This window comes from Nomia melanderi, chromosome 4 (assembly GCF_051020985.1).
Source record: "Nomia melanderi isolate GNS246 chromosome 4, iyNomMela1, whole genome shotgun sequence".
NCBI classification, from domain to species: Eukaryota; Metazoa; Arthropoda; class Insecta; order Hymenoptera; family Halictidae; genus Nomia; species Nomia melanderi.
In genome coordinates, this window is record NC_135002.1 from 3,110,476 (window position 1) to 3,135,526 (window position 25,051).

General features: G+C 42.1%; 1 protein-coding gene across 6 annotated transcripts; it reads left to right on the plus strand.

Moving 5' to 3' along the window:
- Nucleotides 1–353: 353 nt before the first annotated feature.
- On the plus strand, nt 354–25,051 carry LOC116434963 (alpha-tocopherol transfer protein). Of its 6 annotated transcripts, none has more exons than XM_031993947.2 (7): nt 354–848; nt 5,008–5,195; nt 5,802–6,198; nt 15,749–16,058; nt 17,133–17,227; nt 21,649–21,963; nt 24,033–25,051. In XM_031993947.2, the coding sequence occupies exons 4-7, from the start codon at nt 15,896–15,898 to the stop codon at nt 24,387–24,389; spliced, it is 930 nt and encodes a 309-aa protein (XP_031849807.1). In that variant the 5' UTR covers nt 354–848; nt 5,008–5,195; nt 5,802–6,198; nt 15,749–15,895; the 3' UTR covers nt 24,390–25,051. The 6 variants fall into 6 exon arrangements, with proteins under 6 accessions (XP_031849807.1, XP_031849806.1, XP_031849808.1 ...); XM_031993946.2 differs by having other exon boundaries at nt 5,805–6,198; XM_031993948.2 differs by having other exon boundaries at nt 5,844–6,198.

The following is a 25,051-nucleotide window of genomic DNA, read 5'->3' on the forward strand; positions in this document are numbered from 1 at the left end:
CGAGTCTCAACTTCGAATCGATTCGAAGATATTCGATCTTACGTTCCTCCGTATTTTGTGATTGGACATTCGTGATAAGTTCGCGGGAGTTGCATAAGTGTAAACAAGAGTTCGAATAATTGAAGAGTTCGAAGACCTGTCGATTCATTCGAGACTTTCGAAGTCTGAATTCTTCGGAACTTTCATGGTCGGTTGAATCATTCAAGATTTTTAAGTCTTAGAAATTATTCAAGACTTGTAATATTCGTCGAATCATTCAAGATTTTTAAGTCTTAGAAATTATCCAAGACTTGGAATGTTCGTCGAATCATTCGAGATTTTTAAGTCTTAGAAATTATCCAAGACTTGCATTCGTCGAATCATTCGAGATTTTTAAGTCTTAGAAATTATCCAAGACTTGCATTCTTTGAATCATTCAAGATTTTTGAGTCTTAGAAATTATTCAAGACTTGCAATATTTATCGAATCATTCGAGATTTTTAAGTCTTAGAAATTATTCAAAACTTGTAATATTTATCGAATCATTCGAGACTTTCGATTCGAAATACTTCGGGGTCCTTCGGCTGCGCAGGACGCGAGCGATTTTTGTCGGTCACGGGATTAATGGGGCAGCCGGACCCTGTTCGCCATCGATCCTCCACCTGTCATCCCCTATGGTCACCGACGAGGGGGGAGGAGGATTGTTTGTTTATCGGAGGACACGTCGACGAGCGGGTTACCGGTGTTTATAAATAAATCGACGGTGAACTTGGAGGTAAACGGCGAGCTAGGCGTCGGTGGATCGGCGTTGGGGTTGGTCAGGGTGCGTGGTTCGTTCGCAGGGGCTGTTCACTGCGGATGAATCTAAGGTGAGTATATACTTGTAACATGGAAAGTATTTTCCGGTGATACTTGTGGATAATATTAAGAAAATTCGATTTTGTTCAGTGTACCGTTGTCAATCTTTGCATCTCTATTCGACATTCGATTCAATAATGAAATCATTGTAAAATGTACACAATAGAAATTGTGTGTAACAACGTTTTTTTTAGATTTTAAAGAAGCTGCACGTTGAGTTTCGTCAGTTTGATTAAAATTTTTACGATTTCGTAAGAAGAGTGTGAGCATGATTGTTGTGTAAAGAAAGTGTGACAGTTATAATCAGCATTAGAATTAACGGAATATTCCGCGCGTTCGCGAAGTATTTTATCGAGGACGATATAAAATCAGGGTGTTCTAAATTTTTCATTAAATATCGAATTTGAAACTATCGAGGCTGCAACGAATGCATCAAACTGTCGCTCTAATATCGGCGATGTGAATGGGCATTAGGTGTGCAAATTGGTTCGGTGGCTTTTTAAAGATGATCCGAATTTTATTTATGGATCACGGTTTCACGTGTGGATGGAATTTTATTTATGGGTCACTCGAAATTATTCTGCGAGCCCCTTTCGCGTCTGCGTTTGATTTTCATGCGACAATCGTGCGCCAGCGTTCCCTCTTTTTCACAACTGAACAACTTCGAACAACTTCGGCAACATTTAACATAATATTCCAGCGTTGTTCTCCTGTAGTCGAACTGATTAATGGTGAAAGTAAATTTACGCGGAATTCCTGTTGCGAGTCTATCTATAAAACGGTGGACTACGAAGATCCGCGGTCTGGGGGAAATTCCAATGCAACGAATTAATTTATACACTTAAGAAGATTTTTAGAACAATTAGGGGTGCATCGAAGTGTGCATTATTAGGGGATGTTCACATGAATGGAAAGTACGATATACTTAGATCATACCTAAACAAACGGTCTGATCGGCAAATTGAACACTCGGGAAAATTATTTAATATTTTAATGGCATCATTGATGTGTTATCTATCAATCTCATAACAGTTTACACTGCAACAATAATTAACAGTATACTCTCAAACTCTCAAATCCTCAAATTCTCAAATCCTCAAATTAAAGAGTTTAAAATTTTTAAAATTCGAATGTTTAAAAATTCTTTCTAACATACTACTTTACCAACCACCAATACACATCAGGAAAATCATCTAATATTTTAACGGCATCATTGATGTGTTATCTATCAATCCCATCACAGTGCTTTACACTATAACAATAATTAACAGTACACATATCGACACTTCAACCGACTTCAACGTTGCCTTCGAATTTAACCAGCATAAATACTCAATCCCCGTGAATTCAATTAAAATATCTTCTTTTATCAATCATTACGCTTCAGATCAAACATGGTTGTACGTGCCTATAATCGCGATAGTGATCAGTTATTTCGCATTATTTTAAACCGAATTAAAACAGAACAAAAATATGACAGACCACTTTCATAATCGTGAGCACTAATAAGCCTAGGAGTTTTCCCTTCGTTCAATAAATTATTAATGAGAAAGTAAGTAATTGTATGGACAGCAGTTGACAAATAAATCCCAGCGAAAGCGGTTAACGCGATACGAAACCAATGTCGAGCGCTTCCAATTAACAGGCGCGTAAAAGGCGTATGGTACGCTCCGACTAATTTGCGCTTAATAATCTTCGGTTTATTCGCGCGATTACGGGGAGATGGACGATTAATGGCGCGCAGCGCGGGCGTAATTGCGGAATATTTCTCGCGCGCCGCGCGGCGTGATTCGCGGCAGAATTTCATTTAACCCGCGCGCGGTCCGGCGCGTGCAATAAAAAGAACGGGAGCGGCGCGGACGTCGGCGCGAAAATACGCGAAAGAATAAAGAACCGGCGAAGGACATCCGGCTGTCGTCCTTTGGACTGATTACCCGTCGGCCAGGTGGACGCGGAACAGCGCGCGAAACGTCGCGGCGCGATGTAAAGTCCAATTCGCGGCATTTATGGATCACGAAACCTCTGATCCAACGGATCATTTGACCTGTACCATAAATTTTCCGCGCCACCAACTTCTGCACGAGCAGCTGTCAACAAGGAACGCACCGACGTTTGAAAAACACTCGAACAATTTGCCCTTCGAGCAACAATTCCCGGCAGAAAAACGAGGTTACCCATACAACCGAGCTTGGATTTATGCACAATCGCAGCTAACGTACGCGATCTTGATGATTATAGTAACAACAACATAAATCGTAACGACAAACAGTATAACATAAAGTAGCGCAGTGAATAATATTATCTTTTTCCGCGGGAGCAGTGGTTCTCAACCTGCGCCGTGTTGAATTGTCGGGCGCTGGATATCGAGTTAACGCTGAGTTCTTTGATAATTTATAATATTGGAACGGTTATCCGAAAGATTATAGATTTAGAGGGTATGTTAATTAATACTAGACAAAACTGCTAGAAATTAATGTGATTTACAGTTGTAGAAGTTATCGTTTCACAGGAAGCAGACAGAACTAGATAAATCTATGAGCGGTTTAGTAAGTAGAATGAAAGTAGTGTTAATAATTGAAATAATTGTTATTTTGACGATTGAATCTTTCGATTGCAATGCCTCCAAAAGTTTTCGAAATAGTCGAGGATAGGAAATTCAGAAAACCACGCGTGAGCCGCGCAGCCAGCAAATCGCATTTGCATTCGCCGCTCGTGTCGTCGTAAAACGGAAAGATAAACGTTTTCTCGTTACTGACGTAGGAACAGTAGTTTTCCTCTAGTGCCCAAGGATACGAGCCGTGAATAACGATCGGCCGAGTTTTCCAAAATTTTCCATTGCTCGCGAAACGATCGTCGCGGCCCGCCGATCGGGAGAAAAGAAAATGGCGGCGCTGCGACAGCGAAAAAACGTGGGAATTTCGAAATGTTCTCTTTTCCCGTCGCGGTGTTTTCTATTTTAACCGGCGATCGGCCGACGGAATTGTCGATTAATCCGCCGAGACCGAGAAAGTCCGAATCACTGAGCTGAAGTCGAGTTTTATTATCATCTTAACAGCCGGATGCGTGATTTCTCCGAGCTAATACCTCAACGCCACTCCCGCGTCGTTATTCAAGTTCACAATACCGCCGTTTTTTCGATCGACGATCGGTGATACCGATTTTCTTGCTGCTATCACATCGATTAGGACGTTTTTCAGGCGTTTAATACTTTAATCAACGAGCAGATTTACTAATGACGGTTTTCACCCGTAATTTATGCATGTTCTACCGTCTATACCGTCGAGGAAGCCAGTAAATCATTAGTGGATTATTATCTTCCACAGAAATAAACCTTCTAACGAGCAATTAAGAAGCATTAATAATCATTTGCTAAACCAAAGCGTATTATATCACACGTTCCGAAGAAATCGAAAATTTCTGAAAAACGAACGAAACTTTGATCGAACTTTCCGCGATTTCAACGAAATTCGACGTGGCAATCAATTAATCCTGCCTCGAACTAACGAACGACGATTATCAGTCTGATATTTACTCGAAATATTCTTCGAGTCCGACGCGTAGCTCGGAGGTTTCACGTATTAAGTGGTTTTCCTGGTCGAAAATGGAATTCCCGCGAGTTTAATAGCCGGCGGATCGAATGAAATTTCATAAATACGATCCGTGTGGATTTCAATTTGCAGTTGAATCTTTTCTTTTCCCATCATTGTGCCGCGGTGAAAGTGAAATTGGCTTTTTAATAGTGTATTTATATAATCCGGCGTATACCGTGCTGATTGCGTCACCGCGCGCATGTGGAATTGCACAGCATCGATGAATCTTTTTGCGAGGAACCGATCCTCCGCGGGACCCGGCTTCTTTAATTACATTCAATCGCGCGACTGTTGTGTCGCGGTAACGCGTTCCGCGCGCCGGAACGGCACTGGTTTCACAGCCGAGCCGTAGAAAGGGAAATCATGGAATTTTTCTAACCGCCGGATCGCCGACACACGGACCGCGCACGGGCGTAGTGTCGCGAGCATACAGGAAGTAAGAGTTTCCCTTTCTTCGACCTAGTAAAAGGTGATCGATGAACCATTCACCCGGCAGATTCCGTTCGATAACGCGATCGCGATTGTGCCCGCCACTTTTCACCCTATCACGCGACATTTCACCGCGTTCTTTCCTTTCCAGACGCCGCGGAACTGGTCGAAGAATCTTGTCGCGTGGCCTGAACAATTTTTGAGACTAGTCGCGTTTTATTTCATTGAATTTCCTCGGACTGCGTCGCTGACCGTTCTGCTCGGCAACTTTCCACTGCCCTGTGTGGAGGACCTATCGTTTACAAGTCGGATTGGCTTGTAATATTTATCGTAGTAATGGTAAGTAAATTGCTACGTCGGAGAGAAATAGCGAGTAAACTTTGTGGCCATTTGTTTGTGGTGAATGGAACTTGGAATTCCAAATGGGGAAAGGAAAGTAGTTGAGAAGAGAGGTAGAAATTTTGTATCGAAGATTTCTTTAAGTATTTTTTTTAATTAAGAAATTTGGAGTTTGAAGATTTGAAGATTGGCAGACTCGAAGACTCGAAGACTCGAAAATTGTCAAATTCTCAAATTCTCAAACTCCCAAGCTCTCAAATTTTCAAATTCTCAAATTCTCAAATTCTCAAATTCTCAAATTCTCAAATTCTTAAATTTAAGAGCGTAAAAGTTTAACCCTTTTCACTCTGTTGTCGTCACTGCGGCGACATTGTAAGATAAGTTTATAACTTCGTTTTTAGACAAACGTAACTTTAAAACGTACACGCGCTTTTTTAATGACAAAGCAGGGTCTTAAATCTTTTACAGCGGCACGCTCGTAGCTGATAGCTCACATTAAAACTGTTTCGTATTTGCTGAAAGGTTACATTAAAAATTGTTCGGAGTGCAAACGTAAAAAATTCTTTCCAACATACTACTTTACCAACCAACATCTTTTCTTTCAAGAAGACCATTAAACACCGATCACGATTCCCCGAGTTCAATTAGAATTCTCCAGTTCCACGAGTGAATCACGATCCAGAGAATCCATATTCCGCGGAAGAGGGCTCCGAGGATCCAAGAAGCAAGAAGCGAGACTCACGAGGACACTCCGGTGACCTAATCCGATCCCGGTTAGACGGAGGAGGACGACGACTCGGTTGACTCTGGGTTAAGCGGTTGTGCCGCAGCGGCTCTGCAACTTTCTCGACTCCTCCGATCTCTGTGCGAACACGGAAGGAGCCTGAAACCGGCCCAGTGGGTTCTCGGGTGGTCGCAGTGCACGCAGGATCGCGGCGGTGTTTGGACCGCGACTCGTCCTTGACGGATCAGCCTGTTTGAGGACCAGCCAAAGAGGACCAAGGTGAGTACCCAAGGCGACATCGTCAGAATTTCTGCTCGCTGTCCTGGATATTTGGTTGCGCCTCTGGTGTACGGTTCCTTTCGCGCTTGCCCGACCCCCTCAATTTAATCCTTAGCAGTCTTATGTCGAATCAGACTCGACATTCTATTTTATTGCAACCTCTGCCTGTTTTAACCATTTTTTCTGTATTTATTTGTAGTATCTCAATTGTACCATTTAAAGGTAACATTTCAATGACTCCCAAATACTGAATAAATAAATAGAGGAAAATTATAATTTTCTTACTATGTTCTTTAAGAAATAAATCGAAGTAAATTCATTCGAATAAATGTTGTTTTTTGATATTTTGATGGGAAAAATGCAACTCGAATTCTGGTGACATGGCAGTGACTACCGAGCATTTAATATGATTAATATGCAATTCCTATAAAAACTGTAACAATAGATTATTTTCAGTTCCTTCAGACATTCATTATAGTACTCAAATGAAACTATTTATTTTCAAAATCATTTCGAATATTCAACGCTTCGAATATATCGATAATTGCTAAACAAAAAAATCGAAATTTCAATGGTGTATCATATGGAGAATCATAATGGTGTAAAGCATACGTTGACACTACTAAATTAACATAATTCATTCTCTCTAGAACTGGCAGTCTTTGTTTCAAAAATGGAATTTCTGTAACCTTCAGTAATTAAGATGAAATATAATTTCCTGAGAGATTTGCAACATGTGACTGACAACATTATGATACTTAATAATCCAGATGAAGATACTGACGCGACGACAACCGGTTTTTATGTTAATTTTGATAAAATATAGCCGTTTCCTACTTTTGTGTGAATCGTTTATGTTCCAAGGAGAGATTTGATTAAGCAATGATTGATGGTAACTCGTACCGCAGCTATAATTACTCAGATTGCTGGTTACACATATCGTTAGCACTATGCAGTGTTATAAATAGACACCTCGGTTCAGATCGAAACGTGAATTTATTTGAATTTGTTTATGTTCACGTCCAAGAAATTGCTGTCATTTATATGCAAGAAGTGAAGTTCGAATGTTTAAGTCTTAATCAGAGTAATGAACGAGCATTTAAGAAGAGAATAAATGTGTCCACATATGTGAGTATCGAAAGGTCAACCTGGTAGTCAGTTTGAATCCAATGCAATGACATTGCGCAGTCCTTGGAAAATTATTCGTCATTGCTCTCAGAGAGAGAGAGCCAATGATCTATTTATATATTGTAATTTATAATTCAAATAAAGTGACCATATAAAAATAATCGATTTCTGACAAGTACACTATTTTTTTATGGTAAAATTCAAACCTGTTCGACCTGTGTTTTGACACTATGTCAAAGTTGAATTTAGAACGCGACAAGCGTGTTTTTGTAACAGTCAGTTCGAAGTTGGAAGTTTACAGATTTGCTGGCAGCGAAGAAAAAGAAGGTTACATGCTGCGCAATGCATTAACACCTGTCATAAATGTAATAACCACGATATGAATAATCGATGATTTTCTTTGAACTTTTCTTGCGCGTCGCGGATGTTTCGATCTGCCATATTTCCTCGTTGAAGAAGTTGACCAGTTTTCAAAGAGATCCGCGGCGATTTGAATTTCAAATCGCGCGCAAGCGGAATCGTTTCACAGCCAACATTTTCCACGGTCGTTGTAGAACAAATTCTGACCGGCAAAATTCGCTCTCCGGAACAAACGGTGACTAACAGTTCAAACGCAGAGGGAATTCTAAGTGACTATTGTTTGAGTTGAGACGATCGTTTTGAGCTAGGATGTGAAGAAGATAGTGTCGAGATAATGTTTGTTCCTTTGGATTCTGCAATATGTCAGTTTTATTTTTAAGTTGTTGAATTTTTACGTTCATCTTCCGTTTTAAGTTTTATTATTCGTTTAATTAATTCATTAATTTCTGTTTTCTTTAACTTTCAACCTTTCTGAAATTTCTAATTATTAATTCACTAACTTCTGCTTTTCTTCAACTTTCAACTTCTTTGAGATTTCTACTTATTAATTCACTAATTTCTGTTTTTCTTCAACTTTCAACTATTCTTGAGTTCCCAATTATTCATTTATCAACTTCTATTTCTTCAGCTCCTACCTTCCCTCGAATTTCTAAATACCACTTCACCAATTCTAAATTTCATTCACTCCAGTCAAGAAACCAAATGAAAAGTATAATAACTACAAAAGTGGAAATACTATCTACAAACGTATATAGTAATTATTCCAACGAAAGTAAATATAATTCTAAAAAACGCCACTTCGAAGTATTTCGACGATATTCAAGATAATCTTCGTTGAGCATCGGCAACGTTTTGTTTCTACACTTCGAGGCACAGCACTTGCACAATGTTTCTCGGTTGAAATATTTGTTCAACGGTTATTTCATCCCACGAGTGTCTAATACGCGTCCGAAATGCCGCGAAATTGAGACCGATTACTCGCCGAATGATTACCGGTTACGTCTGGAACTCGAACGAGCGGAAAAAGCGTCGGAATTGCGGCATCGTCCGCAACGACAGAGAAAGCAGTAATCAGACGGACTTATGCTGCCCCACGGGTTGCATCAACGAACGTAACAAAAGATTACCGCACGCACCAGCTCCCGCTGGCTAACGTACGAATCGCGTGTCCTTCGCGTCGCGCACGATCAATGGGGAGTTATGAAATATCGTGAAAACCAAGAATCACTGCGATCGTTTCAATTCTCCCTGTGACAACAGCAGTATGAAATTATTTATTCATAGAAGATTCAGATCTAATAAGACATACTGTAAAATACACACGTATAAAAAAATCAAATATTTCAACAGGCATTTCAAACATTCGAATATTGAAAGTTTCAAGTAAATTTTCGAACATAAATGTACATTCTAAAATTTCTTAATAAATTCAAAAATTGTCTAATTTACCTAAAGCGATTTGAATTCAGTGGAATTCTAAGAAACCGAGAAATCTAATAAAAATCGATGGAGATATTAAGATCTCCAATGAAATGTATCTTCTTCACCTGTGAGGATATAATCAAAGATATTTAATATAAATTTTATATAAAATTCACTGAATCGTTCCGAGTGATTGTTAATTGAGTTTCACGGTTCTAGATCGGTGGAATCATTAACACATTGCGTACTGGTAACGAGAAATCTCGTTTTTATATAAAGACTCTTAGTTATACAACTTCGATAATTACCGCAGCATTTAAGGAAATATTAAATCTGATTAGAATTAATCGCCCATTTAAAATACATTATATAACAATATGATACCAGAGTTTTTTGATAGATAGTGATATAAGTGGATCTCACTGGAAATCCGCACAATTTAATTCCCTGATAATTAGCCGGTACGCGATGCGTTAACCCTTTGCACTCGAAAGGTCAAGTCACCACTTGATTTGATACAGCAAAACCATGAACTTGAATATTTACTATTTTAAATGAAACTTTGTATTGCAATGTGAAATATCTAAATAAAATAGCTTCGTTGCTTAATTTATCTGTGAATTATTAAATTAGTCTCAAACAATTTTATCTCATCAGAAAATGTTCAAATACTGAAAAACTTCCGAGTGCAAAAGGGTTAATCCTTTCGCTGGAAATATTTAACGGTTTGTAACTATACAAAGACAATATTTTTTAAAACAAACTCAAAGAAAAATCACAAGTAAATTGAGAGACAAAGCTTTTTTACCCAAATATTTCATACACCGATATATTATGCACAGTTCAATATTAACCCTTTGCACTCGAGAGGTGACTCTCGAAACGAAGAATAATTACATGTTTGTCTCAAAAAATAAATAATCCACCGTTGAAAAAGTTAGCACCATCAAGACTCCCAAGATGACGTGTATACTCGTCGAACACAGTTAACCGGTTAAATATCAAATTTTATAGTTACACTGCATCGAATCGAGTGGCGACTGAGAGTCACCTCTCGAGTGCGAAGGGTTAATAACTGTTCAACGTGAAACGTTCGAATCTGTTCGCGTTGGTTCTCGAATACGGCGCAAATTGGATCGTCCTTGCACCGTCGATGGACCTTATTAATTGCGAACGGCGGGCGCGCGTAGCGAATCGCGGAAACTCGCTGAAAGAAGCGCTCCCGTTCCGCTCGCGTCGAGATTCTCGTTCGCGTTTTACTTTCTCGCTCGGCGAGCACGTGCGACGCGAGCCGCCGCCGTTCCCACCCACAACAAAAGTCGCGTACGGCGCGCTCGTTAGCGAAAGCATCGAGCCGTGGATGCAACAGGATGACCATGACACATTTCGCAACGCGGCGATGTCTTTGGTAACGCGCTCGCCGCGATCCGCGACGGTGTCCGCAGTTTATGTATCATTTTACCGTTCGATAATGGGCTACTAATTATAGAACGGACTTCGATTCGAATGGAATTCGATGGCCGAACGTCTCGCATCTGTGCTAATTGCTCGCGTTACATACTAGGGCGGACGGTTGCAGTCGCTTTGGGAATCTTTCAGTGGACAGCGAAACGCTCGAAGCTTTTCGGGCGTTTGTAGTTGGGATTGTCGGAGAAAATTGTGTAATTGATACAATCCGAGAATTTTGAAGGTTTTTATTATTTTATTATATTTGGGAATCCTTCTTAGTGGACAGTGAAACGCTCGAAGTTTTTCGAAGATATTAGAATAAATGAAAAATGTGTTCAATAGTATATATCAAATTTAGTTTAGTTCTTGTACTGTGTTAGAGTAACGGAAAAAATACTTTCCAATGATTATGGATGCTAATTAATTCTAGAAATTTCGAGAGTTCGGCTTAGACGATGAATAACAGTAGAGTTATGTCTAAAACAATGGATACTCGTTCTTTTAAAAATCGCCAATGTTCATCGTGTGTTTCGCAAGAGTTCACTTTCGATCGTTTTTATTCGCATTTCATTTCTGTAGTTACGTCCGACGTTATTGTTCTTTCCCCGATCGCCGCTAATAAGATCGTTATGCATATGAGTACTGCTAATTAGCCGAGTAGTTGCTGTTTCTCCAGGGAAACGAATCGTTTCAATTAATTCCAACGATGGAGTACTAACGAGTGTGTGGCTAGAAATAATAGTAACTCCTATTTCTGAGTTATAGACGATAAGAAGCTCTTGCGAGATATCTTTTAATATTAATATTACAATTGTTAATATTAATATTAATAATCAGTAACTTATATAATCAATAACAGTGCATTACCAGTATTGTGAGTATATAGTGTCATTATCTCTTGTGAGATATCTTTTAATATTAACATTACAATTATTAATATTAATATTAATAATCAGTAATTTATATTATTAATAACAGTGCATTATCAATATCTAATTAATATAACTGCATCGAAAGCTTTCCCATTATTACCATTGCAATTACCAATATCAATAATTAGAAATAATGAATATCATTAATAACCTAGTAACAATACCATTTAATTCATTCAGAATCACCAAAGCCTTTTCTATCATTACTATTGCAACTACCGCTATCACTAATTATAAATAATGAATATCATTAATAACCTAGTAACATTACTATTTAATTCATTGAAAAACATCTCGCAACATTTTTCTCGCAACTCGAAAAATAGAAGTCAGACCAATTTCGAGAGACTGAAGCGAGGATTAACGATACCAGTGAACGCTTCAATCAGCTGACCTTGAAAATATTCCTCGGGTGTCGGCTAATTAATGCATTTATGCAGCCGCCGGTCTGTTTATGTCCAGCCCACGAAACTTTCTCCATTAGCGCCGCGCCCGCGGAACCGTCCGTGCAGTTTCTTCTCCGCAGGACTTTGATGGCCACTTCGACGGATCTAAACAGCCACTCCGCTCGGTCTACACAGCTCGTTCTACACTTCGACGTCCGATGGAAACGCGAGCGCGAGGCCTTTAAACGGACACATAATCACCGCGAATGTCCATAAAGTCAGTTTAACACCCGTCTCATTGAAATTTATAAGAAACCGCTAAATCTCCCGAGGCTCAGCTCCTCGAACCACTCGCACTCTCCGATAGGTGAAAACCCGAGAAGAATTGTTAATCACCATATAAATTCCAAGGAGAAACTCCGAAATTAATCATTCTCCCGTCAATAAAATGTACAAAATCCCAACCACTAAATGATGACAGATTATTCCCAAGAATTCCTCTCCACGAAATGTCAAAATTCTCAAGACACCGAAATGTCAAGATGAAACTCACTAATAGAAAAAATTCAACCAAAATGCCACTGCAGCATCAATCGTCGTACAAATAAACAGCTCAAACGAGTTTCAGGATACAGACTAACCGGTGAATCGGTGGAAAGGTTTCATCGATCATCAGCGTTAGCGAATCGCGACAGCTGTCCATCTTCGATTCAGACTCGACGATCGTGAAACCTACTCGCTCTATCGACGTGTATCGGATGCACGTCTGTTATTTATGTTTCGCAATCTGTTGACGAGGTTGTGTCGACGATCTTTGCGCGACCGGTCGACGAAAGGGCATCGCTGACCCTGGCAAAACTTCAGCCGATTCGACGATCGTGAAACCTACTCGCTCGAACGCAGGCGAGCGCTCCAATCGAGGCGTGTATCGAATTTACGTCTGTTATTTCGGTTTCGCAACCTGTTGACGAGGTTTTGCCGACGATCCGCGAGCCTTCGTCGATCTTTGCGCGACCGGTCGACGAAAGGGCGCCGCTGACCTTGGCAAAACTTCAGCCGATTCGACGAGCGTGAAACCTACTCGCTCGAACGCAAGCGAGCGCTCCAATCGAAGCGTATATCGAATGCACGTCTATTATTTCGGTTTCGCAATCTGTTGACGAGGTTTTGCCGACGATCTTTGAGCGACCGGTCGACGAAAGGGCGCCGCTGACCCTGGGGAAAATTCAGCCGATGCTCCCAGCGTGACGTAAGGTGGCGCGAAACCGGGGCCGACTGGTAAGAGGGAAACCGCGGTGCATTTCGCTTCGATGCACCGAGGCCGGGCCCGCCGGCTGCGGCCAGTTGCATCACCGATCGGCGCCGCGTCGCTGCTCCCGTGGCCCCGCGATCGACGGGGAACTCGCGGTTTCCTTTGACCGTTGCTACGCGTTTCTACCCTCGTTTCCACGACCGGGAAAGGGAGAAATTTCACGAAAGTTCCCCGGCAACGAGTTTTTGCCTCGACGGACGAGTAGGGAAGTAGCCGGGCGAACTGGTGCGAGGCGTTCGGGTTGTTCGGATGTTACCGTGAAGTCTTTGGGTTTTCGTAATGGGATTTCGAAGGTGGCGTATGTGGTAGTTTTCTGGGGTTCGGAGGGTGTCGACGTTGCTGATTGGTGTGTCGTTGAGAAGCTTCGATTGTGTTCGGTTCTCCCAATGTTCCGTTTATGTACATGAAGATTTATCTTTGAGTGCTTTGGTTTTGGTAAAGATTTGGACTTTAATTCTTTGCGCCGAATTTTGTTTCGTGAATGTAAGAAAATTGGTGCAGTATGAAATTGATAAATATCAATATATGAACAGAAATTAACTCGTCATTATACAAGGTGTTAATTGTTTCATTGATTTAGGGAAGTGGGAAGTTTGCTTTGAAACTTTCGATTACTTTCATGTAGAATAAATTTGATTTTAAATTATTTTGCTTGCGAGCAATAAGAAATTCGCTGCATTGTTAATAGGAAAGTTAAGACTATTATCTAAAATTATTAGAGGAAATTCAAAACGTGCACTGCGACAGGTTGCACAGTTGAATCTGCGAATTATCCAAATTTCCTTACGTTACTGTAATTAACTAACTCTTCCATAGATTCTCCATAGAATTATCTCTTCGGGAATTCTCAAAATCTCCCTAGCAACGGTGCCGAAGGTTTCTAAAACGCGACAGAAGCGATGATCGAAAATGTTTCGCGAGGCTCGATGACTCAACGGTTCCGAAAAAACACGCGAAGGTGTTCCGCTCGTAAATCGGCCGGCCTTGGCGAAGCGCATTTTTAAGAGAGAAAGGCGCCGCTGCATTGTCCCCGGTGCCGTACGAATGGCGGCGCTCGCGGGAACGTTGTCAGTCCGACGCGTTCGCTGCGCGAGTAAAACGGCTCGCCGAAACCGGAAGGATCCGTTCGGTCACGTGTTGCGCGCCGCGGTTCATCAATATTCAACGTTCGACCGAAAAAAGACGCAAACAAATCTGGCATTGCCGTTGCCGTGAGATCAGCCTTCATTAATGACTGATGGACTTTTTTCCCGCCGCGTGAGCATTGGCTAGTTCGAATCTGCAGACATAACGTCGCAAAAAACCACGGTTTTTTCCTCGGCACTCGCGCAAAAACGGTCTCTTGAATCGGCAAGCGTCTTTAAGTCATCGACTGGGCGAAAAAATAATGGAGAACTATAATCATATACTGTAATAATCGGCTTATTATACTCTGTTACGCAACTGATTATATTTCAATAATCAACAGTGGAATTGTCGAACTTCCTCGTCAAAATTTCAACCATTTTACATCACCTAATGGACTAATTTACCAAACAATTCCTCAGAGTGACACAATAGCCTCGATTACCTTGAACAATTCCAACCAGCCGAACTCCCAATCACACGTCTGCAAGCCGAATAATTCATTAACACTAGAACTACCGAGCATTTAACCCTTTGCACTCGGAAATTTCTCACTAGAAATATTTAACATTTTTTGACGAAGCAAAGAGGATATTCTTTGAAATTAACTCGGAGAGAAAACACAAGTATGTTAAGGAGCAAAGCTATTTTATTCCAATATTTCACGTATGGAGGCGTTATAGAAAGTTCAACATTAAATATCATATTTTATAGTTTTCCTGTGTCAAATCAAGTGGTGACTGAGAGTCACTTCCCGAGTGCAACGAGTTAATACGATTAATATGCAATTCCTATGAAAACTGTAACAATAGATTATCTTCAGTCTCTTCAGGCATACACTACAGTACTCAAATGGAACTATTTTCAAAATCATCTCGAATATTCAACGCTTCGAAGAAAAAAAAAATCGAAACCATTTTGCTACGTAGTTCTAGCGTCAAACCACACGCTTCAAAGAATCATCTGAACCTGTCATTCGTCCTTAACCCCGAATCGAGCAGAACAATCAAGCTTCTCGACATCTGAGAAACTCGTCGACCCCCCGAAAGCGAGCCGCCATATTGGATCCAACCTTAAAAGCCTGTCACGAAAGGAGGAACTGTCGGATCTCGGATCATCGTGAGGTTCGTGCGTCGGGAATAAAAGCGAGTATCGCGGAGGAGGCGGTCGCGTGCTCTCGCGGATAAAAGACAAAAGCGAAACCAGTTCTCGGCGGTGTTTTAATAGTAACTGGCTGAGCGTCGTCGTCGGCGGCGGCGGCGGTGACTGTCGCTCGGCTAGAACCGCGTGCGATCGCGACCGACGCAGAAGGTTACGCTGCACACGCGGTCCGTCGACGGATGACGTGGTATCGTTCGCCTCGAGGGGGAAAAAAAACGAGCTGCTCGGCTCGGTGACGGGCACAGTGAATGACGCGAGGGTGCACGATGCCGCAGGGTGACGAGAACGCGATCGAGGCGGTGATCCCGGCCGAGAAGGATCGCTTGGAGTACGACAAGGGTGAGGTGATCGGCGAGGATCGTCCTCTCCTCGGCGAGAAGATCGATGACAGGAAACGGGGCCGCCTGGAAGATCTGACCGGGATGCCCGAGCCCGAGGACGACCAGGTGCAGCCTGACGACGAGGAGGTCAACTTGGACACCGGCGAACCCTCGCCGGAAGTGATGGAGTACGCCAGGAGGGAGCTCGGCGAGACCGAGGAGGTCAAGTGTCAGACCATTCAGGAGCTACGCGATATGATTTATGGTAATTCGCGAATTTTTCGGCTGTTTGGGATCTCGAGGTTGGATGGTGTGAACTTTCGGTGATGTTTGTATAGATGATGAGGTGTTGGTATGTAGTGGCGTGTGTAATAATAGAGTATAGTAATGGGTTGTTTAATGAGAGGGTAATAATGGAGCATATAATAATAGGCTATGTGGAAATGAACTGCGTATTAATAACCTTGCAGTAGGTGGAGGTTGTTGAGGGTTTGAGCTGTGAATGTTGAGATTGTTTGAATCGTTCGGAGGGAGTGACGGTTGGCTGGGAATGGTTTGAATTGAGGGAATTTGATTGATTGAATTCGTTGGTGAATTATATATTATTGGATTAACCCTTTGGTGAGATGAAATGTTCAGATTTGGAAGACTAAGTCGTAGAGAAATGATCTAATTAGTCGAACAGTAAGAGAGCACGTAGTTTTCTTTGATTCTATTAATTAAGCAATTGATGTATAATTTAGCTTCATATGTTGAAGGTTTATGTTTCGAAGGATCTTTGTCCAAAGGGTTAATACTGTGAGATTCACTGCTGATTTCAATGAACGCGTGGTAATTGGGAACGTTTCGATATTAACCCTTTGAACTCTGTAGGCTTCGATATTGCACCAGTTCTAATATTAAATATTTTAATGAATCTTAAAGAAATTATCCTAAAATTATTCGATTTTACATCCAAACTTTGTACTAACAAGGAAAATAAAAGGAATGTGCATTTCTAATTGTCGCTAGGAATACTATAAAAATTAGTTGTAGTCGATAGATTACAAAACAACCTGGAGTGCTGGTTAATAAGGCTGAATTATTGGACCTGGAAATGATAAATGACTGATACGAAGCAATTGAATAATTTTTGAATAATAAGAGTAAAATGTCTGAATAATCAACTTGTAAGAGTTACGTAGCTTTTAATTCGTTTAAAATTTGATGCAGAGTTGAATTCTGGTTGAACATAATGGAATGGTGGATGGTGGAATCTAGTGGTTTAACCGAGTTGAGTAAGGTACCGATGGTACCTCGTCCCCTGGGGTGTGTCTCACTTGTGCGTTCTGCTTGACAGAAAGGGGCGAGTGCCTGCCGCACAGAATGGACGATGACTTTCTCATCAGGTTCCTCAGGGTTAGAAATTTCAACGTCAATCGGGCACACAGATTGGTAAGTTGGGTCCAATGATAGCTAACCGAACGTATCCCTCTTAAATTAATCCCGACACGCAACCGATCGTGTCATAAAAATCCCATTTTACGGGCAATTACAGCTTAAGCTGTTCCCATAATTTCCTTTTACTTTCTTCGTACGGTTCTCCCGTAAAGAAACCAAAACAAACAGAGATATAATTTACTTGGCGGACGCGCGTGAAAGGTTTCTAGATTTCTATTTTCGGGAGAAACAGATGACGAGGAATTAGGTGACTTAAAGTTCTTTGACAATGAATTCCGATGATTTTCCTCGATATTGAATTTTTGTTTATGTTTCTGTTACATCGATAAAAATTCAAGAAAAGATATCATTTGCATTGAAAACGAGCGCGAGATGTTTTGATATTTATATTCTTAAGAGAAATAGATGACTTTTCTAGATGACTGAATGTTCTTTGACAATGACAATCGATGATTTTCCTAGCCACATATTTTTTGTTTATATTTCTGCTATACCGACGTTAGTCGTCTAGTGAGTTTTTATTCGGTTCGCGCGATAGCATGCTGCTCGTCGCTGCAGAAACACTGCGTCGCGTCGACATTTATCTCAATTATTCATGAATGTGGTAACACTGTAAACAACTCGGCATTAGTAGTTCCAGCGGTCGGTCGAGTGCCGTAACAACCGCGCGAAAGTTTGTGTAGTATTACTCCGGGGAGCGTTGTAAAAATTTTGGAAGGATGATTGACAGTACGCGAATTTTTCGGGAGTAACAATTCCAATCGTGTTGCTCCAGTTTCTTTTTTTAACAAACGAATGGAAATTTGGAATATAATTGCACAATGGTATCTTTATCAAATTCTTATCGAATATTTTCTTTTACTTACAACAATTCATTCCCAATTCTGCATTTTCCTTTTCTCTGTTAATGTAAGAAAGTAGAATTATCTCAGAAAAATATTAACACAAAAATATTAACATGATGCATATACATATTCTTCAAATTTCTGCTGAGGATTTGTTTCAGAATCGAAACTAGTTTATTATCTTAATATTTCCTCAAAGTATCGATTGAAGATACCTTCCATGAAACATTAAACTTATATGATCATTTGTAATACGCACAGTCATTCGGGATTCATAATGAAGCTCCGATAATGATATATTCGACGTGTACAATCTTCACGATTTTCTTGTCTCCATTAAATCGTTACTTCGCCAATTACGGGATAATTAGCATTGACGTAATCAACGTGAGGTCGGTGAGCGAGTCGGTTCTCGTAGCGAAGAATGAAGTTTTTCACAAACACGGCTGGGGATCCGTGACCAGCCGGATCGTTTGCAACTGCAGCGTAATCCGTTGAACGAGACCAGTTGCAACAGTTGCACAACCATGCCAAGGCGAACCGACTCGCGCGGTCGAAAATGCTGCCTTATTCGCCTGGGCACTTTCCGCTCGAGAGCTTCGAATCGTTCGAATGATAAAAACAGGCGAATTCTATTTGAAATTTGCTGGCAGAAAGGATTATTAAAGGCAGTAATCTATTCCAATCGAATCGTTCGACCGACAGGATGAAAGATATCTTTTATTTTTGATTTTTTGACTGAAGGGAATATTAAGAGCAATGATCTATTCCAATCGGATCGTTTGAATGATAAAAACAGGATTCTATTTGAAATTGGTTGGCAGAAAGGATTATTAAAAGCGATAATCTGTTCCAATCGAACCGCTCGATCGATAAGAAGAAAGATGACTTTTATTTTTGATTTTTCGACCGAAGGGAATATTAACCCTTTATTCTGAGTGACTTCTACATTTCCTTTTCGATAATTTTCTATTGTTTCAAGTGTTTCGTTTGAAATGCATTTCGAAAGAAATTTTGGGTTAGTTGATAGAAAACGTCTATCCTCTTCGCTAATAATGAAAATTGTATAATAATATAACTGTGAAATGTGTCAATAGAGAAGCACAGCTTTGAATAAATCTGATGCAAGTGGTTAAGAGCAATAATCTATTCTAATCGAATTATTCTATTTAAAATTGTTCGCTCGAGAGAAACGTTGGAGGCAAAAATTTGGAGCAATTAGTATTCATCTATCGGAGATAACTACAGCATACAGTTTCCAATTTGCAAGTGCATGTCGCGCGTTGTGCAACTACGCGTGCCAAATTGTCCCACGGTTGTTCACCATTATAAACAGTTAGCTTTCGCGTTCGGAAACGTGAGAATTTCTAATTCTGGTCCGGTGTTGAGCACACTCTACGATTCCAGGTGAAAAGAACTGGATACTGACGAAAGACGTCGTTCCAGGAATGCACCGCGCCTTTCCAGGTGTCAGACGTTGGATCTTTAGACTCATGACCTTTCCGGAAATTATTAAATAACCCGAAGCGAGCGGTTCGTGCGTCGAGCAGAAATAAGAGGCGTTTAAAAGATCCATATAACGCGTGGATGCATTTTAAATAAATCTCCGATGCGATCGACGTTTTCTGAAAATATCGTGCGCGCAAACAAATTCGAAATATATTTATCCTTCAGTTTCCATTAAATAACGAAATTCACGGGTCGATCTTAAACGTCTATTTAACCGTTCCAAATATTTAAATTGAATATTCCGAGCGCCTCAGTTTAATATCGGCTTCGAAAATTCATTACCAAGTAGCTGAATTTAATTATCCGAAAATTAATTATGCCAATTAACAAAGTTGCTTCCCAGCGAAGTGATTAAACGGAGAATAATTTCCCACCTCGATTTCGATCAATTCAAATTAATTTACTTTGCACCCGGGGGGGCGGCGATCCGCCGGGCCGGAGGGGTCGAGCAAAAACTTCCATTTTGAAAGGACCTTAATCGACCGATCGCGGCCCGGTAGTCGGACAATTACTCGCGAGGTTCCAACCGAAGACCATTTAGAGATCGAATCAGCCCTCCGCGAGCGCTTGAATCGCGAACGCGGGCGTTAATTGCTTAATGCAGTCAATTATTCCGCGTATCGATCGGTCGCGGCTCACTTTTAGCGTCACGTGACCGGCGTCGATCGAAAGGAGGCCGCTCGAATCGCGGGGAACGTTGCCGGCCGACCGATTTCACGGTTTATTCCGCCCGTTTCCGTAAAAATCTTTGTTCGCTCGAAAAACGGCTCGCGTTCCGTGCCGCGCTCGCGTTTCCGTGACCGTTTCTCCGTTTCCACGATCGTTAACGTGCTCGCTGTCGTGGAGGTCATCGGCGACCGGCATCCATAATAATAATATTGTCTTTGCTGTGCAAACGCAACGGAAACGACGGCGACACGGGAAAAAAGAGCGCAAAAGCAACGAGGCAAGGACGAGGTAGAATTAAAGCGGCAACTCGGAACAAACGTTAGTTAAGCAACTTTTGCGATACACAGCGTAGTCTGAATGAATTTATTATCATTTCCATATAGAAAATTGCAAGCTTCCTCGGTATAAACAAAGAATCATGATAAAAGATGCTTCCTGAATTCGTATTTTTAATATTTGGCACGGTTCCGAGAGACGGAAAATGAGTTTCTTCGATTCGAACGAGGTTGAACGTGAGAATGCAAAATAATTGTTAGATCTATCGATGTTCTGTCCACGGTTTCAACAAATACGCGCATACTTGCAGTAGGCGAACGCAATGTTATCATTGCACTGTTCTACATGTGAAAGTTTTGAGCAATCAACGTGTTAAAATACCCGCTTACGTTCCGGCCGCCGGTGCGCTTTAATATTTCCCTGTATCCGCGAGACTTCCTTCCCGGCAAAGCGGAACGCTCGAATAATTGGCTCGACGTTCCTCTGGAAGCCCGAAAAGGACGCTTTTGCGGCTCATCCACGCTGTTCTCCCCTTTACGGTGACATTAATTATTCGCCTGTCCCGGATATCCGCTCGCAACTCCGGGATCCTGATTCCCATCCTGCACAGGGTGCTCATTCTACCGAACTTTCGGCCGGTTTTCCTTTGTTCCGGTCAGAACTGACCCGTCTCTATTATTTTTCTCTTGTTGCCGCACCGAAAATTGGGTTCGTTGGATCGTAGAAGCGGGTTGTTCTACGGGAACGACGTTAAAACGTTTCAAACGCTGGTTTCGCTTAGAAGACACGCGATTCGTATATTTCCAGCTGGGATCTTCAGGTATTTCTTCAAAGAATCAAGCCATTTTATTAAAGCGACGATGAATAATATTTTTCTTGTACTTATTAAGTCAATGGGTTATATATTTTAAATACGATTGAATGGAAAACAATGACGAAGCTGAAACGCCGAGAATCCTGTAACATTTGTTGCAATATTCATCATTTCCTTATTCGCGGAAACTTCCCATCGACAATGTTCCCTGTTTAATACCCTTCAATCTTGAATATAAAATTTTGTGAAACTCGTTAACGACCAATAGTCAAGTGCATTTCTCTCACTGAATCTTCCGGTAGATAGTGAATTACTACAACTTCAAAGAGGAACACCCAGAGATCCATCAAGATGTCAGCCCAGTGGAGATGAACCACATCGGGGACGACGATGTGATGACAGTGCCGCCGTACAGGACCAACTGCGGCAGGAGAATGATGATCTTCCGATTGGGGAACTGGGACCCCAGGAAATATCCCGTGGAGGAGATCTTCAAGGCGACGGTGATCATCCTCGAGCTGGGCGTCTTGGAGCCCAGGGCGCAAATCATGGGCGGCGTCGCCATTTTCGATCTGGAGGGCATCACTATGTCCCACGCGTGGACAATCACTCCACAGGTAGCCTATTTTATGAATTCCAAACGTCTTTTTCACTTCTCGCTGCCCTGAATACATTCGCGAGCTTCGGTAATACATAATTCAGTGCTCGGTTCGCAAGATCTCTTGATGTGCTTCGAAATTTCGACTGTCGCGTCGTTTCCTTATTACCAAGATGGCGGAGGGCGTTAGAACGAAACAATGTAGACCTCTGTGGTTACTTCTAATCATTGAATTCAGTAAAAAACATTGATCCATTTACTGAAAAATGATTCGTTTCGAAGATGAAAATTCAACTCAGCTAATTAATTCAACGCTGAACCAGCTCGATGAACATATTCGCAATCCCCCAGCACGCAAGAACGACTATTTCCTGGAATAATCATTTCCATCAATCACATCCATCCCCAAAAACAATTAGAACCGCCCTGGAAATCCCGATTCTCATTCCCTAAACACAAACCGCCCCCCGTCCATTGATATTCAATATCCACGGATTCCTGTCAATTGCAATCGCCCGATCGGCGAATTTCAGCCGGACAGCGATACAACAATCGACCGACAGAGGCACTCGGATTCCGTCCGGCGAGTGCCACTGTAACGAGGGTTTAATTAAAGGAAACCCCCCGGCCCCTAATTTATCTCGGCCCGGTATCTCGGTTATCGATCTACTTTCAGCGTTCTTGAAACTTAAACCATTTATAACGCCCTTGAAACTAATAGTCCCTCCTTTTATCTGGCCGACCTCCTGTTACATTTATTCATCCCCCGCGAAATCTAGTCGAGTGGCTGTGCGTTGTCGGCGCGCTGCTAACGGTGCCCTTGAAACTTCAACGATCCGCAAAGTTCCCGGCCGACCGGGAGCTTTTCTTCCGTGCGACTTGAACTTTTCCTCGGCCGGCCGCGTCATCGGCACCCGCCGATGATGAAGCCGCTCCCGATGACGCGCCGGACCCCGACGCGTCGCCTACCGCCGCTGAAACGGATGCGGTGACGTTCTCGGCACCCCATCGTGCCGATCCTGCACCCCGCGCGCACGGGGTCCGCGCCACCGATAGGAAGGAAGTGCATCTTCGTCCCTCGTTAGAGATGACGCGACCGGAATAATGTTCCTTCACGCTCAAGACCCGTGGTCTTTTTTAGTTTCATCAGCCTTTCGCTTCGGTCCGTGCCTCTTGGCTCCCGCCTGTGGGCTGGGATGTTCTTATCGCGTCGTTGAGCCTCTTGGATTATTTTTTTTGGTGATTCTGGGCGTCCGCCAGATACTTTTGTTTTTCATCGTCTTCGATAGTTGTCTATTTCAGTTTCGATTTTAAGGAACTATGCACTAGTTGATAGCTTGGAAGCATACCTGAACTCTCTATTGACCATTGATTATTTTCTAACACTTTTGCCAAGTAAACACATCAAAACTTCCATGCACTCGAAACAGTCTTAATAAAGCGGAAAAAGCCAAGATTATGACGATTGCTCTTTCTTATATCTCATACACCCAACAATATTCAGTTCTTTCGGTAACAAGAATATTAACGTTTAAGTTTACATAAACATGGCGTCGCTCGAATTCGGTCGACATGGCAGTTAAAGTGTTCCGTTTTAATAGATGACTAACCTATCACTAGGCTACTAAAATACCGTCGCCTCTCATTGATCACTTTCAATAATTCCCCACTTCCTTTCCAACTTCGCCAGGGAATTCTAATCTAATCAATAACTGATCAATAACTCAGACGAACACGAACCCTCCGCTCTTGTTCATTATGAATGTCCACTCCGCTATTCTCGCACGATCATCCCGAAAAGATGCAACTCCTTCGCCGCGTCTTCCCCCATTAGACCATCAATTTCCTATTACACGTCCCGGAGCGAAGTTCCTCAAACTCGCTTAATTTCCCTCCAAATTCTCTGCCGGCTCTTCAACCCCTCCGCCGCCGAACCGCTGATCGTCTGCGCTCCTCGAGGATTCACGTGGAATTAAATTAAAACCGTTGCGCGTCTCGAGTAATAGGAGCGACGAGCTCCAATTAACCCTAGAGATCCGGTAAGCGGAGTATCTGCGACGGTTTCAATCTCGTTCGCTCGTTCCCCAGGTGGCCAGCATGGTGATAGCGCTGATGGTGTCCGCGTTCCCCATGAAGACCCACGCGATCCACATCCTCCACCAGTCGTGGGTGTTCGACGTGATGTTCGCGGTGTTCAAGCCGCTGCTGGACGTCCGGATGCAGAACAAGATATTCTTCCACGGCAGCAACATGGACAGCCTCCACGAGCACATCCTGCCGACCCACTTGCCGAAGAAATATGGCGGCACCCGGGAGGAGCTGCCCTACTACAAGTGGATCGAGAGCTTGAGCAAGGTCCCGAAGATCGTCGAGGAGATGAAGCAGCTCGGGTACATTGTGCCCGAGGAGATCCTCAAGCAGTTGAACCAGTCTGTCCAGAAATGATCCGTGGATCACCGTCGCATCTTTCGTTAACCGAAACGTGATGATGTTTGATCGCTTGATCAGAATTTGTGGAGTTTTTACGGAAAATTCAGAGTTTCGAGGGAACGAAGAATTCGCTCTGGTTTGAATGCTTTTAGACGCTCCATTGCACTTAAGGGAATTATACTTTCTAAATTGTATCGTTTGAGTCCACGGTTTGGTTAGCGAAAGATGGAGAAGGGAATTGAAGAGGATTTCGTTTGTATCGGAGATTTTCTATTGTGTTCATGTAATCACTGTGGCGAAGTCCATTCCGATATGAAGAACGTTCATTCGATAAAGCGCAGCTCGCCTCTAAACTTTAATGAGAGATAAAAGGAGACTTTTATCGAAGCGGAGAGAAAACATCCGTGATGACACATTAGTCACGACTGGTGTTCAATCGTATTTCACGGACACCGTTATCCACTTAACGCGAGCGTCATTTGTGTTTTGTATTTTTGTACCTAATGGGAACCTTCGTATCGCTTGTTACTATGTTGCGTTACGGAATAAGGATGTTTATAAAAACGAGATTGTAGAGAACATCGCCTGTAGCGTGAACCTGTTCCTCGAATTCGCGCGATTCCGAAATTTTCATACCTTTACGGCGAGAAGATAATTAAACGAGACTAGACGGAGAA